The sequence below is a fragment of the Rutidosis leptorrhynchoides genome, chromosome 4 (assembly GCF_046630445.1).
Source record: "Rutidosis leptorrhynchoides isolate AG116_Rl617_1_P2 chromosome 4, CSIRO_AGI_Rlap_v1, whole genome shotgun sequence".
NCBI classification, from domain to species: domain Eukaryota; kingdom Viridiplantae; phylum Streptophyta; class Magnoliopsida; order Asterales; family Asteraceae; genus Rutidosis; species Rutidosis leptorrhynchoides.
In genome coordinates this window covers 365,536,802-365,552,723 of record NC_092336.1, presented here as the reverse complement: position 1 = coordinate 365,552,723, position 15,922 = coordinate 365,536,802, and the positions used below count along the sequence as shown (strand labels likewise).

At 30.8% G+C, this 15,922-nt stretch overlaps 1 protein-coding gene and 1 long non-coding RNA gene across 3 annotated transcripts; both read left to right on the top strand.

Moving 5' to 3' along the window:
- Positions 1-5,334: 5,334 nt before the first annotated feature.
- LOC139843840 (uncharacterized) lies at positions 5,335-6,572 on the top strand. Of its 2 annotated transcripts, none has more exons than XR_011757720.1 (3): positions 5,335-5,644; positions 6,007-6,055; positions 6,204-6,572. It is a non-coding gene; the product is annotated as an uncharacterized lncRNA (long non-coding RNA). The 2 variants fall into 2 exon arrangements; XR_011757719.1 differs by having other exon boundaries at positions 6,147-6,572.
- Positions 6,573-14,438: 7,866 nt separating this feature from the next.
- On the top strand, positions 14,439-15,210 carry LOC139844300 (uncharacterized). The gene is made up of 2 exons (XM_071834521.1): positions 14,439-14,770; positions 14,864-15,210. Exons 1-2 carry the CDS (start codon positions 14,495-14,497, stop codon positions 14,996-14,998), a joined length of 411 nt encoding a protein of 136 aa, XP_071690622.1. The 5' UTR covers positions 14,439-14,494; the 3' UTR covers positions 14,999-15,210.
- The last annotated feature ends 712 nt before the right edge of the window (positions 15,211-15,922 follow it).

Here is a 15,922-nt window from a genome sequence, read left to right as displayed (position 1 = left end):
TTTATTTGATGTTTTCATCAAATACATTTAGCATATATTCTAATCAACAATTATATATAAATGCAAAAATAAAACACAACCATATCATGCATCACACACACATAGCCTAGCCCAAAAATCCTATGCTTGATCTCATGAGCCGACATGGGATCAAGAGTTCAAACTAAGGGTAATATCGTAGCTTCCACTTAATTCAAGAATCATGTGAAAACTTGACAAACGTCATCGTTGTCAACTTGACCTGTTCGCCATCTTCTAAGTCAAACTCCATGTTGTATCTTTATCTTTAATCTTCATCTTATTACATTTATTTAAAGTTGAAAAATACAACTAATCTAATACTTTTACAATTTAGAATAAACTTAAATACAATACTATGAAAATGAAAAATAAATACAATACAACTTTGGCTTCAAAATGGCCTTTCTAATAAAATAAATAATCAACATGACATAATATTGCCGTAATCAACAATCACAACAATCATACATAGGTCGGGGCATTATGGGCTATGTGTACAATCACAATTTTAATAACTACATTATTAAAACCTACATATGGCTTGTCCATGGTTATGCATGTGTACTGTAGTGACCCGAACTTTTCCATGTTTATATATATTAAATGAAATTGTTATTTACATGATTAAGTGTTTCCAACATGTTAAGCAATCAAACTTGTTCAGACTTGATTAATTGAAATAGGTTTCATATAGACAATTGACCACCCAAGTTGACCGGTGATTCACGAACGTTAAAACTTGTAAAAACTATATGATGACATATATATGATTATATATATAGTTAACATGATATTATGATAAGTAAGTATCTCATTAGGTATTTTAACATTGAGTTATATACATAAATTTGAGTTTATTGAATTAAGAAACTCGAAATGATATATATAACGATTATCGTTATAACAACGTCTTAATAAATACATATGAATCATATTAAGATATTATTACACTATGTTTAATCATGATAAATGATAATTAAACATGTTATTAAGTGTATTAACAATGAACTACATATGTAAAAACAAGACTACTAACTTAATGATTTCGAAACGAGACATATATGTAACGATTATCGTTGTAACAACATTTAACTGTATATATATCATACTAAGATATATTAATATATCATAATATCATGATAATGTAATAATTTAACATCTCTTTAGATATAATAAACAACGGGTTAACAACATTTAACAAGATCGTTAACCTAATGGTTTCAAAACAACATTTACATGTAACGACTAACGATGACTTAACTACTCAGTTAAAATGTATATACATGTAGTGTTTTAATATGTATTCATACACTTTTGAAAGACTTCAAGACACTTATCAAAATACTTCTACTTAACAAAAATGCTTACAATTACATCCTCGTTCAGCTTCATCAACAATTCTACTCGTATGCACCCGTATTCGTACTCGTACAATACACAGCTTTTAGATGTATGTACTATTGGTATATACACTCCAATGATCAGCTCTTAGCAGCCCATGTGAGTCACCTAACATATGTGGGAACCATCATTTGACAACTAGCATGAAATATCTCATAAAATTACAAAAATATTAGTAATCATTCATGACTTATTTACATGTAAACAAAATTACACATCCTTAATATCTAATCCATATACCAACGACCAAAAACACCTACAAACACTTTCATTCTTCAATTTTCTTCATCTAATTGATCTCTCTCAAGTTCTATCTTCAAGTTCTAAGTGTTCTTCATAAATTCTATAAGTTCTAGTTTCATAAAATCAAGAATACTTTCAAGTTTGCTAGCTTACTTCCAATCTTGTAAAGTGATCATCCAACCTCAAGAAATCTTTCTTATTTACAGTAAGATATCTTTCTAATACAAGGTAATACTCATATTCAAACTTTGATTCAATTTCTATAACTATAATAATCTTATTTCGAGTGGAAATCTTACTTGAACTTGTTTTCGTGTCATAATTCTGCTTCAAGAACTTTCAAGCCATCCACGGATCCTTTGAAGCTAGATCTATTTTTCTCATTTTCAGTAGGTTTATCCACAAAACCTGAGGTAGTAATGATGTTCATAACATCATTCGATTCATATATATAAAACTACCTTATTCGAAGGTTTAAACTTGAAATCACTAGAACATAGTTTAGTTAATTCTAAACTTGTTCGCAAATAAAAGTTAATCCTTCTAACTTGACTTTTAAAATCAACTAAACACATGTTCTATATCTATATGATATGCTAACTTAATGATTTAAAACCTGAAAACACGAAAAACACCGTAAAACCGGACATACGCCGTCGTAGTAACACCGCGGGCTGTTTTGGGTTTGATAATTAAAAACTATGATAAACTTTGATATAAAAGTTTTTCTTCTGGAAAAATGATTTTTCTTATGAACATGAAATTATATCCAAAAATTTTGGTTAAACTCAAAGTGGAAGTATGTTTTTCAAAATGGTCATCAAGACGTCGTTCTTTCAACTGAAATGACTACCTCTTACAAAAACGACTTGTAACTTATATTTTCGACTATAAACCTATACTTTTCTGTTTAGATTCATAAAATAGAGTTCAATATGAAACCATAGCAATTTGATTCACTCAAAACAGATTTAAAACGAAGAAGTTATGGGTAAAACAAGATTGAATATTTTTTTGATTGTTGTAGCTACGGGAAATATTGTAACAATTCTATACAAATCATATCCTAGCTAACTTATATCGTATTATACATGTATTCTAATATATTATGTAATCTTGAGATAGCATAGACACGTATGCAAATGTTTTGACATATCATATCGACCCATGTATATATATTATTTGGAACAACCATAGACACTCTATATGCAGTAATGTTTGAGTTAGCTATACAGGGTTGAGGTTGATTCCAAAAATATATATACTTTGAGTTGTTATCTAGCCTGAGACGTGTATACACTGGGTCGTGGATTGATTCAAGATAATATATATCAATTTATTTCTGTACATCTAACTATGGACAACTAGTTGTAGGTTACTAACGAGGACAGCTGACTTAATAAACTTAAAACATCAAAATGTATTAAAAATGTTGTAAATATATATTGAACATACTTTGATATATATATGTATATATTTGTTATAGGTTCGTGAATCGACCAGTGGCCAAGTCTTACTCCCGACGAAGTAAAAATATGTGAAAGTGAGTTATAGTCCCACTTTTAAAATCTAATATTTTGGGATGAGAATACATGCAGTTTTATAAATGTTTTACGAAATAGACACAAGTAAATGAAACTACATTATATGGGTGAATGATCGAAGCCGAATATGCCCCTTTTGCTTGGTAGCCTAAGAATTAGTAAACCGATCTACTAATTGACGCGAATCCTAAAGATAGATCTATTGGGCCTAACGAACCCCATCCAAAGTACCGGATGCTTTAGTACTTCGAATTCGTTTTTATCATGTCTGAAGGATTTCCCGGAATGATAGGGGATATTCTTATATGCATCTTGTTAATGTTGGTTACCAGGTGTTCACCATATGATGATTTTTATCTCTATGTATGGGATGTATATTGAAATATGAAATCTTGTGGTCTATTATTATGATTTGATAATATATAGGTTAAACCTATAACTCACCAACATTTTTGTTAACGTTTTAAGCATGTTTATTCTCAGGTGATTATTAAGAGTTTCCGCTGTTGCATACTAAAATAAGGACAAGATTTGGAGTCTATGCTTGTATGATATTATGTAAAAACTGCATTCAAGAAACTTATTTTTGATGTAATATATTCTTATTGTAAACCATTATGTAATGGTCGTATGTAAACGGTATATTTTAGATTATCATTATTTGATAATTTACGTAATGCTTTTTAAACCTTTATAGATAAAATAAATGTTATGGTTGTTTTAAAAATGAATGCAGTCTTTGAAAAACGTCTCATATAGAGGTCAAAACCTCGCGACGAAATCAATTAATATGGAACGTTTATAATCAATATGAACGGGACATTTCAAGTACAACTATGGAATGAAATAAACAACAATTATTCAAGCCATAATAAATAAATTCAAAATTTATAACAGTGATTTTTCGAGATCTTATTCGTGCGTCATAAGGTAATCAACAAAGTTGACTTTCAAAACCATAAAAGTTTTGACTTTTACCAATTCACCACAAAGCTAAATCTAAAGAAAATCACGCGACAATTAAGATGGTGTAAAAGTGGCTTTGATACCACTGTTGGATAATCGTGTGCACTTTTAGTCAGATTAACGCAGCGGATAGTTAAAAATAATCAGTTATTATTTTATAAACCATTTACAAAATTAAATATTCATATATTTAAATTTAATAAAACATGCACATGATTAACGATCCCAAAGATCCAGTTACACCACTAATAATTGTCAAAATATGTAATTCACAAAGTGAGTAAACGATATACCTTTCTTGGAGAAATTAATGAGACGGAGAGAAAACTTACGATCAAAAGTATGACCGTCTCTTTGGATAGTCCACACTACACTTCAAACGACCGTCAATGGATGCTAGTCCGAACTCAAGTAACAAAAATTAATATAATTAAATTATATTAATCAAAATAATAATACTCTCTACAAGGTTTACTTCATGTGTAGCTTAGTGTCTTTGCGATTTGTGTGTCTCTCATATGTAAAAATTAGACCAATAAGCATTATATATAGTCTCAATATATATACAACCAACCTTTCAAACAAGATTCGGAGATACATATTTTTCAAATCAAACAAGATATGAAGATATATTTTCATATCAAATATGATATGGATTATATGTAAAAAACAAAACCTTTTCTTTTTAAAAGATATGAAGTATATATTATATGTAAAAAATTTCATATATGTACAAAACACAAGATATGGACATTCTAATTCTAATTCTAATTCTAATTCTAATTCTAAATATATTTAGTAGAAGGTACGTTTTTACTGTTCACAACAATCTTTTATTCAAAAAGGGTAATATAGTAATTTTACACTCCTAGGGTTTCTTACATCTTCTACACCCTTCATCTACACCCTTCTGAGTTATTCTCTAATTTGAAAGATGTTTCGACGCAATTATCTACTCCCTAATCTCACTACTTGGATTTACTCAACTCTCAACCATCGTCACCAGCACCGTCCTCTCCTTACCATCGTCATCATCACCGCTGCATCCACCGTCCTCTCCTTATTCAAAAAGGGTAATATAGTAATTTTACACTCCTAGGGTTTCTTACATCTTCTACACCCTTCATCTACACCCTTCTGAGTTATTCTCTAATTTGAAAGATGTTTCGACGCAATTATCTACTCCCTAATCTCACTACTTGGATTTACTCAACTCTCAACCATCGTCACCAGCACCGTCCTCTCCTTACCATCGTCATCATCACCGCTGCATCCACCGTCGTCACCGGCACCGTCGCATCCACCGTCGTCACCGGCACCGTCGCATCCACCGTCGTCACCGGCACCGTCGCATCCACCGTCGTCACCGGCACCGTCGCATCCACCGTCGTCACCGGCACCGCCGCATACACAGTACCGTCAGTAGAGAAGAAGATACTTTCTGTTGGTTCATTGAATTGAGTTAGGAGGTATGTAATTTGTAGCCAATTTACTGTAAATCGACATGAAGTTTTTTGATGTTGATGAACAATTAGACGCTCAATTTCTGTTCTTAACTTTAAAAGAATTTTCACAACTCTGTCGGTATCATGTTTTTAAAAAATTTCTGCTCAATTTCATGTTTTTATGTCGAATAAAATGAAACCCCACCATCGTCAACAATTTCAGTTGTTTATTGGCTGATTATGTTATGTTATTTCGATTTGTTTTTGTTTAATTTGTCATGAAACCTGATATTGTTGACTCAGCGTTTATATTCATTAAAAGTTAATTACTTAGTTGACTGGACAAGTTTTCATTATTGTGTAAATTTGGTATTAAATATTTGAAGGGTTGTCTATTGCTTTATTGGGTTAGCTGAACGAAGATAATAGTTAGGGGTATGTTTCTCACTCCTAACATGCAAATGTTTAGGGCTAATTTCTCTTATTGATTTCTTGAGGTGTAATCGTGTTTATTGGTGCAATGCAGTTTACCACCCCTAAATTTGGAGTATTTTTATTTTTCTGATGGAGCTTACTGATGTAGGATGACAAATAGGGTCCAAGGATGATAGATGAGGACAACTTCATAAATGATACCAATGTTGGTCCAGCATATAGTTGTGGAAATGTTTATGGAGGTTATTTTCCAATCAAGCTGGGTAAGAAGAAGACTGAGGAAAATCTGTAAACTTAAAGTTGGTACTTTTTGTATTTAATGATTCTACTTATATTTTTATTCTCACTTGATATCTGTGGAGGTACAGTTAGCACTTTAGCAACAATAGTTGCTATACAATGGAAATGATATGAGGATTACCATTACAACGTGAAAAGGGTGACACTAGATACCTCTGAAGTTGTTGGTGTTCTATATTTTACCTATTGTTGTTGGTGTTTTGATTGCAGTGATTGTCCCAGTTCGCACGCAAAGTTCAGGAGGTCACACTCCGCACTTCTCTGAGTTCTTTGTTGCTCTTCAACCTGAACGTAGGTTGGTGCAAATTTCATAATTTAATAGATTGTTACTTGGTACATGATCCTCTCGGTGACCTTTTTGTTTATCATATGAAAGACCCAAAACCTTTGACTCTTTGAGACTGCTTATTTGGTATTATAATTTTATGTGTATTTGTGCTTTTTTTTTTTTCAATTCAAATGGTTGCAGTGTCTATTACTTAGGTTATGAAATTTTAGATTTCAAAATGAGTTTTTAATGACAAACACATCATAGACAAAATGCATAGAGGGTTTAATATATATATGAACTAAGCTAAATTATGCAGTGGTTATATAGTAGTGGTGTTAAGATTGACATGTGGATATTCACTTGGTGCACGCTAATCAAATTTATATTAAATCTTTTTGTGCAGTCTTCTAGTATTTTTTTTGTTAGATCTGCAGGTCTTTTTATGGTCTTGAAGCTGTTTATCTTTAAGGATTCCCATTATTTATTTAATCGATAAGTGCGGGAAGCTTTTCCAACATTATCAGATGTTCGGGTATACTTAATAACCATGCATTGCCAAGTCTTCTTGCTAATTATACTGAAAAGGGATGGGCATCTCCTAGAAACAAAATGGCTATACATGGAAAGCTTCGTATCCCGTCACAGAGGTTCAATGGTGGCGTGTAATCATCTTCAATGTGGTGAGTTAATACTTAATAAAAAGAAATATACGAAGCTATGCGTTGATTTGAATTTGATATTTGCAAATTCTACCATATTACACATGTATAGTCTCTAGCATTTTATCTTAGGACCAAATATACTTTTCTTATACTTGGTTACACATGCATAGTTGCTTCATATCTTTTGCAATAATTCTGGGAAGACCATCGTCAAGTAGTCCGCCGTAGCAACGCGCGGCTGACCACATACTTGTTTTATTCAAGATATGTACATGGAACATTTTGTATATATATATATATATATATATATATATATATATATATATATATATATACAAAACTTATTAATTATTTTAACTTGTTTTGTTACTTGAACAATATATAATCATCATATATATATATTTCATTTGACGTCTAGGTGTATATATGTGTGACCCCGAAGGCTCAAATGAATTTAGCCATATAGTTGTATGTTGTACCTTGCACATTAATCTTACAGAAATCACGGGATTATTTAAACGAAACATTTTAATAATATGTTTTAGGTATTAAGCGAATGTAAATATTAAAGTCATTTAGTTTAATGAACCGTGGAATAAGGATTCCATCTAAGAAAATTATCGTTATTTTTACAAACATATTGATGTAATTAATTCAGTCAGAATAAATTAACTACATTTATTCTCTCACCCCCTTTTTTCAATTTCATAACAATTACTAATTTTCTTGTTATAAAAGATCGCATTACAACATTTTATTGAGACATGTATTTCCCATACATATGTAACATAATTAATCTCGTAAAGATAACCCATATTTAAATAATAATAATATAAATTTATAATTATAATTATAATTATAATTATAATTATGATAGTAAAGTTTGCTTTAAAAATTAGTATTTATATTTTTAATTATAATTATTAGTAATGATAAATGTCTCTTGAAATTTTTTCAAAAATTAAAATATAATTATTATACGAAGGTTGTACATAAGGCTTCATATATTATACAATTAACATGTAAATATTTTTATTAAATGCAATTAATTATTTTAATGACGTCACTAAAGCTTAGATTTGTTTTATTTATTTTTAAATTTTTTTAAGCTTAAATAATTCTTATTTATGACATCATTATTTTTAAGATTTATATGATACTATAGATATCTTCTTAAAATAATTTTTATTTAATGCACAAATTTATGTTTTAATAACAATTTTTAAAGTTGTCATTAGAAAATTTTAATATAAAATCATAAATTGTAACTAACAATAATATAAATAAAATACGTAATATATATATATATATATATATATATATATATATATATATATATATATATATATATATATATATATATATATATATATATATATATATATATATATATATAATACTTATATAAAATACTTTAGATGTACTTTGTTTTTCTCAGCTTTTTAATTTCAGTAGATTTTTCTTATTTCAGTTAATTATAAAATTTTCTTATTTTTATATATTAAACACTACCGTCAGCCATCATGACCAATTATGACTGGCCGCCACCACAAGCTAGTTTTGCCAAAATACTTAAAAGTACTTTTCAAATATTCAAGTTGTATATGAACGATTAACTCTGAATATTAAAGGAGTTTTCGAACAAATCACATCAAATATCGATATTTTTTATTCGTCTCGTGAAATTAATCAGTAAGTTTCTATATGTTAGAATTGACTTGAGTTGAAATAACTAATGCTAGGACTCGAAATAAACAAGTTTGAAATTGGATGACTCGTTGAATACTCCGTTCATTAACAACTCTAACTTTTGTATCTCTTGCTAGACCTACTCTTGATTAATTCCAAACATCTCATCTCCAAATAATTGAAGAGAGTTACCTTAAGTCACCAACATTGACATTCAAAAAAGTATGTATGGATAAACAACACATAAATCGAGGGCTCCTTTTTACAATGAAGTATGAAACGATTGAATTGATCTCTCTTTGCTTGCTTGAGGAGGAATCCCATTTGTTTTCTTGAAAAAATATGTAGTATTGTTGGTGAGTTTAGCTTAGGACCGACGTGGTCATGGAATACCACTAAATTAAAATTTTTACGTAGAAAATACTCTCTAAAATTTATATGACACCGCTAAATTTAATTACATGACCATATATATTCTCCGAATTTATACTTTTCCTTTAAATTATATAGAACTCCACCAAATTTAACACTCATACACTCCATATCACATATATTTTTTGAATTTGTAGTTTCTTGAAGGTAAATAACTACTAAAATACAATTCAATATAATTAATATTGAAAAAAATTCGGGACTCCATTGAGTTTTGTTTCTGAAATCGCCATGTGTAGTACTCCTTCGTTTCGACTTTATAGTACATATTCCCTCTTCGGCTCTTCAGGATGATTTAATTGTCTACATTCAAACCAAATGGGACAGTTAAATAAAATTTATTTGCTATCCTTAAGTTTAAATTTTAGTAAAAAGTCAAAGCTAAAATTATTGTACGTAGAATACTACGGGCCCGTTTAGTTGAGAGAATCTTATGGAATTCTGACAAACTGGAATTCATGGAATAGAATTCCATTGTATGGTGTGTGTGTTCACAAAATTCAAAGAAATTAGATTATGTTAGAATATTAACATTTTATTATTCAAAAGAATTGTCATCATTCCTCTAAAATCGTGATGGAAATTTAATTTCAATTTCTTATCTTCAACATTCAAAAATGAAACTTTACGTTTCGCACTTACATTTACGTGATGGAAATTTACGATTACTTTTAGGGTTTACTTTTCGCGCTAACTTCCGCATTTACGTTTCGCGTTTTCGATTTGCGTTTTCAATTCGCGTATAAGCGATGGAATTTTAAGATTACATTTCGATTTACGTTTCGCATCTTCTTGCGTTTTCATTTGGCTTTGCGATTTCAGCTCGCGTTTTCGGTTTGCATTTTGGATTTGGCATTTTCGACTAGCGTTTTTGACTCACGTTTCCGATTCGCGTTTCCGATTCGTGTTTTCGTTTCGCTTTTCGATCGCATTTCCGTTTCGCTTTATTTTTTGCCTTTACAATTCACGTTTACGACTCATGAATCTGAAATCTAAACACAAATCTAAAGAATAAAACTTGATAATTAAAAATCTAAATACAAGTCTGAAAAGCAAAACCAAAAACTGAAAACGTTAATTGTTTTGTATAACTTTTTATTTATTTTATAAAATAGAATTCAATTCCATTTCTATGTCAATAAAAAATAAGCATTTTTTATATTCCATGAAATTTATCAATTCCATCGGATTTCGATTCTCTTGACACATTTTGTTTCTACCAAAAACATTCTTCCAACTAAACAAGACCTAACCTAAGCTGTGGGGATTATGATTTAGGGTGTGTTTGGTCGACGAACATATGAGAACTTAATAAAGTTTATGAAAGATTGAGATTTTAATTTTAATATGCTCGAAAATAAAAGTTTTGTTTGGCATATAGCAAAAACTAGAGCTTATAAAGAAAAAAGTTTCTAAAAAATAAGCTTGTTAAAATAAATTTTAAAAAAATATAGAGCTTATGATACTAAAATTAATAAAAATCTTTTATTTTACATTATTTTATTTTACAGTTTATACTAAAACATTTTAAAGTCAATTTACATCCATAAGCTCTAGTTTCAATTACATTATTTAATACTTTAAAATCAATAAGCTTTGGCCCCAACTTCAGATAGAGGTTCAGGTTCAGCCATGTGATGATCGGTCCAAATCCATATGGACGAACACGTCATTCATTGATTTCATTGCGAGGTATTTGACCTCTATGATACGTTTTGTAAACATTGCATTCTTTTGAAAAGGCACACCATAAATGAATATTTAAATCAAAGATTTTCGACATCTAATGATTTCTACATATAGACAATCACCATAAATAATAGTTTACAACAGTACTTCCATTGACAATGCAGTCAAAATAAGATACATGGTGATGATTTGGTGAATGCAACGTTTCCTTGAAAAATATGTCATGCAAGACTCCATGCACATAGCTTGTCTAACATCTAAGCAAACAGCGGAAGACTTCTAGGAAACCTGAGAATAAACATGCTAACAAGTGTCAACACAAAGGTTGGTGAGTTCATAGTTTTAGTGTTTCGTATAATCTGTATATAAAAGTGGATCACAAGATTTTAGTTGTTTCATCCAGAAATGTTTATCAATAGATTATATAAAAGTGGATCACAAGATTTCAGTTGTTTCATCCAGAAATGTTTATCAATAGATTATATAAAAGTGGATCACAAGATTTCAGTTGTTTCATCCAGAAACGTTTATCAAAATTATATAAAAGTGGATCACAAGATTTCAGTTGTTTCATCCAGAAACGTTTATCAAAATATTCTACGAAATTGAGCACCCTGGTAACTAAACTTTAACGTATATATAATTTGTACCCTTTGTATAATCATCTTAATAATACACGCAAACCAACGTGTACGCTTCTCAAATAGCATACGTCCGTTAAAAGGCTAGTGCTCTAGCTCGGACGGGGATATCAAGCCCTATGGATCCATATACAACTATTCGCGCCCACCAGTTCTTATAACCGGCAGTTACTAGTTACCAAAGCTAAGGGATTTTTGGTTCAAACTCGGTGTAGAATTTAGTATGTACTTGTATCCATTGCGTTTAAAATAAATTGCATGTATTCTCAGCCCAAAAATATATATTGCAAAAGCAATTAAAAAGGGAGCAATGAAACTCACGCATATAAATATTGTATATCGGTTAATAAAGCATTTGCATGTATTCTCAGCCCAAAAATATATGTAAAAAGGGATCAAATGAACTCACTGTTTAATATTGATATACAATATTGTAGGAAAGCATGTAGACGCATCGGAGATAATAAACACGAGGTTTGATTCACAAAAATACCCCCGAACATTACCCATAACCTCCTTGGCAATAACCCATATTTTCCTTAGCTCTAGCTCGCTCGGAAACTCGTTTTGAAAATTACTTGGACAGTACTCCGTCGTAATATTTTATGTACATTATTATTTTTGTATCGCAAAAATAATAATACTAATAATAAGATTAATAAGATTAATAATAATCTTAATAATAATAATAATAATAATAATAATAATAATAATAATAATAAATATTATACGGAGTAATATATATTTGTGTATGTGTGTTTGATTTTTCATTCGAGCAAAACACCTGAATTTATAGTACCTGGCCTGGAATCTGGAGTCATGCGACTCGCATGGAAATGGCCTTCTGGCCATGCGACTCGCATGAGGACCAGGGACAGCTCACATTGTTTTGGCTCCTAGCTTGTCGACATAATATAAAATAAATATAAATATAATATATATAATTTAAATTAATTAATTATATATTATATTAAATTCACGTGCATAGTTGACTTGTAATTTTTGTTCCGGTAAGTCGTACGTTGTCACTCGACTTATGTCCCGGTTCCGGTTTTTCGAACGCCCTTTCGTACGCTGAGAAAACTTGTACTTTACGTTTCGTGAATCGTACCTTTGTCAAAATATAGTCTTAAATCATCCATAAAATATACCACTGTAGCAATTTTTACTGTAGCAATTCACTGTAGCAAAGTCAATTTCACTGTAGCAAATAGTGATTTTCGAAAACACTGTAGCATTTTGAGTAATGTGGCAATTTGAAAACACTGTAACAAATTAGTGTTTAACTGGTTCATCTTAAACGATTTAGTTAACTTATCTAAATATCAATTGAATCTATAAACGAATGTTACTATCGTTTATTATATATATGTATATATCTTTTTAATATACATAAATCAGTTTTTAAATACACATTGGAAGTTATTTGTAAATAAATTTTAATAATAAATATTTCAACTTATCATATACATTCAAATAGATATTTAAACCAATAAGTTTAATGTACGGTATCAAACAATTAATAAATTGTTACCTTTTCATGTTATAGTATATATGTATCTATTTACATATAATTGTTCGCGAATCGTCGAAAACAACCGAAGGGTATTTAAATATATAAAAGTAATTCAAAAATTTTGAGATTCAGTTTTACAGACTTTGCTTATCGTGTCGGAAATGTTAATCATACAAAGATTAAGTTTAAATTTAGTCGAAATTTCTGGGTCATCACAAGCCATTAACTTTTAGCTTTAGACCATCTTTAACCCTCATGGGCGTGTTAGCGTGTTGCTGGGTGGGGGTGTGGTGCTTGATAGGTGTGCTAGTAAACTGGGAAATAATGGGGTGAAGTGTTGAGTGACGTGTTGGATGATGTGTTAAAATCTGATTTGAAGTTGGGTGAAAAAGAGGATAAAAATTAATCAAAAAACAAAAATCAGCCAATCAAAAATCAGCACACCAAAATGATTTCACGTGCTTGGAGCACACACGCCGCGAGCACGCCCCATTAGCCACGTGTTAGTGGCGTGCTCGGTGCACATTTGACCCAACACGCCTGCGTTAGGGATGGTCTTAGCTAAAGTTATAAGCTCAACTCCAGCTAATTATACCTGCATACTAAAATGCGCGGCGAATGTCGTCGTTTAAGTTATTTCGTATTTTCGTTTTGAGTTTGCGTTCACATTATAAACGGCCCCACAAATTCGGCTCAATTTACACAACGGTCCCTCAACTTTACACTTTTTCAGGGGTAGAAAGCGAAAATATATAATTTTATTAAAAAAAATCTAATTCCACTCGAATTTTTAACGGGCCCTATCTTCTCGCTCGGTGCGAGTTAAATTTTTTCGAAATCACCGTTCAACTCGAAAAAATATAACGAACACAACGGGACTAGCTACACGTGAAACAGACATCGTTAAAAAAAATACTAAATATTTCGGGCTATATTTCATACATATACATACACGTACAACAAAGAACTCAACCTATTAGATATATTAGGTACCAAACAACATATATCAAAATTCGACCGCGCATTGAATACAACCGCAACAACGCACGGTCGAATTTTTTTTTCTAGTTTTATCTAAAATTATAAACACACCCTTATTAAAAATGTCACTCGATGATGTATTTTTTAGGAAGGGTATATATGTAGTAGAATTCATTTGACAAGGGCTCATTTGTAACATTAATGTAACAGATAACTCCGCAACCCAATCTGTGTCATTTGGAAGGTTGGATAACGGTGATGGCAGCTTTCACCATAACCCCAATTTCAGCTACCTTTCACCGCCTTCAACCTCCATCTCCGTCACAAATCACTACACAAATATCTCCGCATCAGCTGGGCCTTAGTAATCTCACTTCCGGGAAAAGTAGGGGTTCATTGGTGGTTACACGAGGTGGTGCACCAGGTGCCACAACTTACTTATTCGCTTTCATCTTTCCACTTTCACTACTTGCTGTTACAATCTTCACCTCCATCAAAATATCCGATAAACTAGACAAAGACTTCTACGAAGAGGTAATTGTTTTTTGATTATTTTAACTATGCACACCAACTGTTTGATAAAATGTCACAATGATGAGGGGTCGGTTTTGGTCTGAATTGAAACAGATGGAAGTAAATCAATCGATATTAGAAGCTGAGGATGGGGATGGAGAAGCTTTGCCTACGATGACTGATGAAGAGCCTCCTCGTTCGCGGGCTCGAAACCGGCCTAAACGTGAAGTTGAGGTTTCGGGAAGGTAGTTTGTTTGTAATATGTTTTTTAGGGACTAAAATTGAGTTGTATCTTCATTGTATTTGATGCAGTTAATCGTGACTACGTTAATATATGTGTCTTTAAAATTTAACATTATGTTGTATTCTGAGTCAGATAATATGTATAGTTCTCTGCTTCCATGATTATGAACATGTTAATATTATATGAGCTTTTAATGTTGAAGTTCTTTGTTGTTGTTGTTTACTGATTATGCAGAGCCTTTCAATTAGTGACTAATAGTTCTTTATTGTGGTTTACTCATATATATATTATGGAGAGCCTTTTTAACAGAGTATTAGTGACTAATATATATAATGCTCACGCTAACAAATGAATAACTTTGCTTTTGCATTATAAACATGATTGTAGGGACTCTAGCCACAGTAATTAAGGTTATGTTATTAAGATATGTGATTATTAGATAATATAGTTTGCTTAGTTACTTACTAGTGTTATGTGATGTATAAAATATCTGACTGGATAAGACTAGCTAATGAAAAAAGCTGTTTCTTATATCCTTAAAGAGATTAAGATTCATCGGGTTAACTGTTTCAACCTAGCAACCCAAGGAACAATTTAACTTGTGGACCAGACTATGGTTATCTTATTATTAAGTTTTGCTCTTTTTCATTTTTTTTTTCTTCTTCTACCTTTGTAGATGCTGACTTGGTGTTGACATTTTTTATTGAATTTTTTCTTCTTCTGTTGATAAACAGTCACTTATTAGGTATTAGGAATTTAGGATCTTACTAAAACGATCAAAGCATCATAAATCATTCTGTTAATTTATTGCTCAAGTTGGAATTGTCTTGACCGTTTCTTTATCACACCAGTAATGATGTATCTATTTATTTATTATTATTATTTTTTATTTAATCTTAAGAAGATTTGTTTTCCAGTAATTTAATTAT

Excerpts from the sequence above, each read along its gene's own strand:
- LOC139844300 (XM_071834521.1), top strand. The coding sequence starts at position 14,495 with ATGGCAGCTTTCACCATAACCCCAATTTCAGCTACCTTTCACCGCCTT. Across the intron at positions 14,771-14,863 it reads ACAAAGACTTCTACGAAGAG|ATGGAAGTAAATCAATCGAT; the intron begins GTAATTGTTTTT and ends GAATTGAAACAG.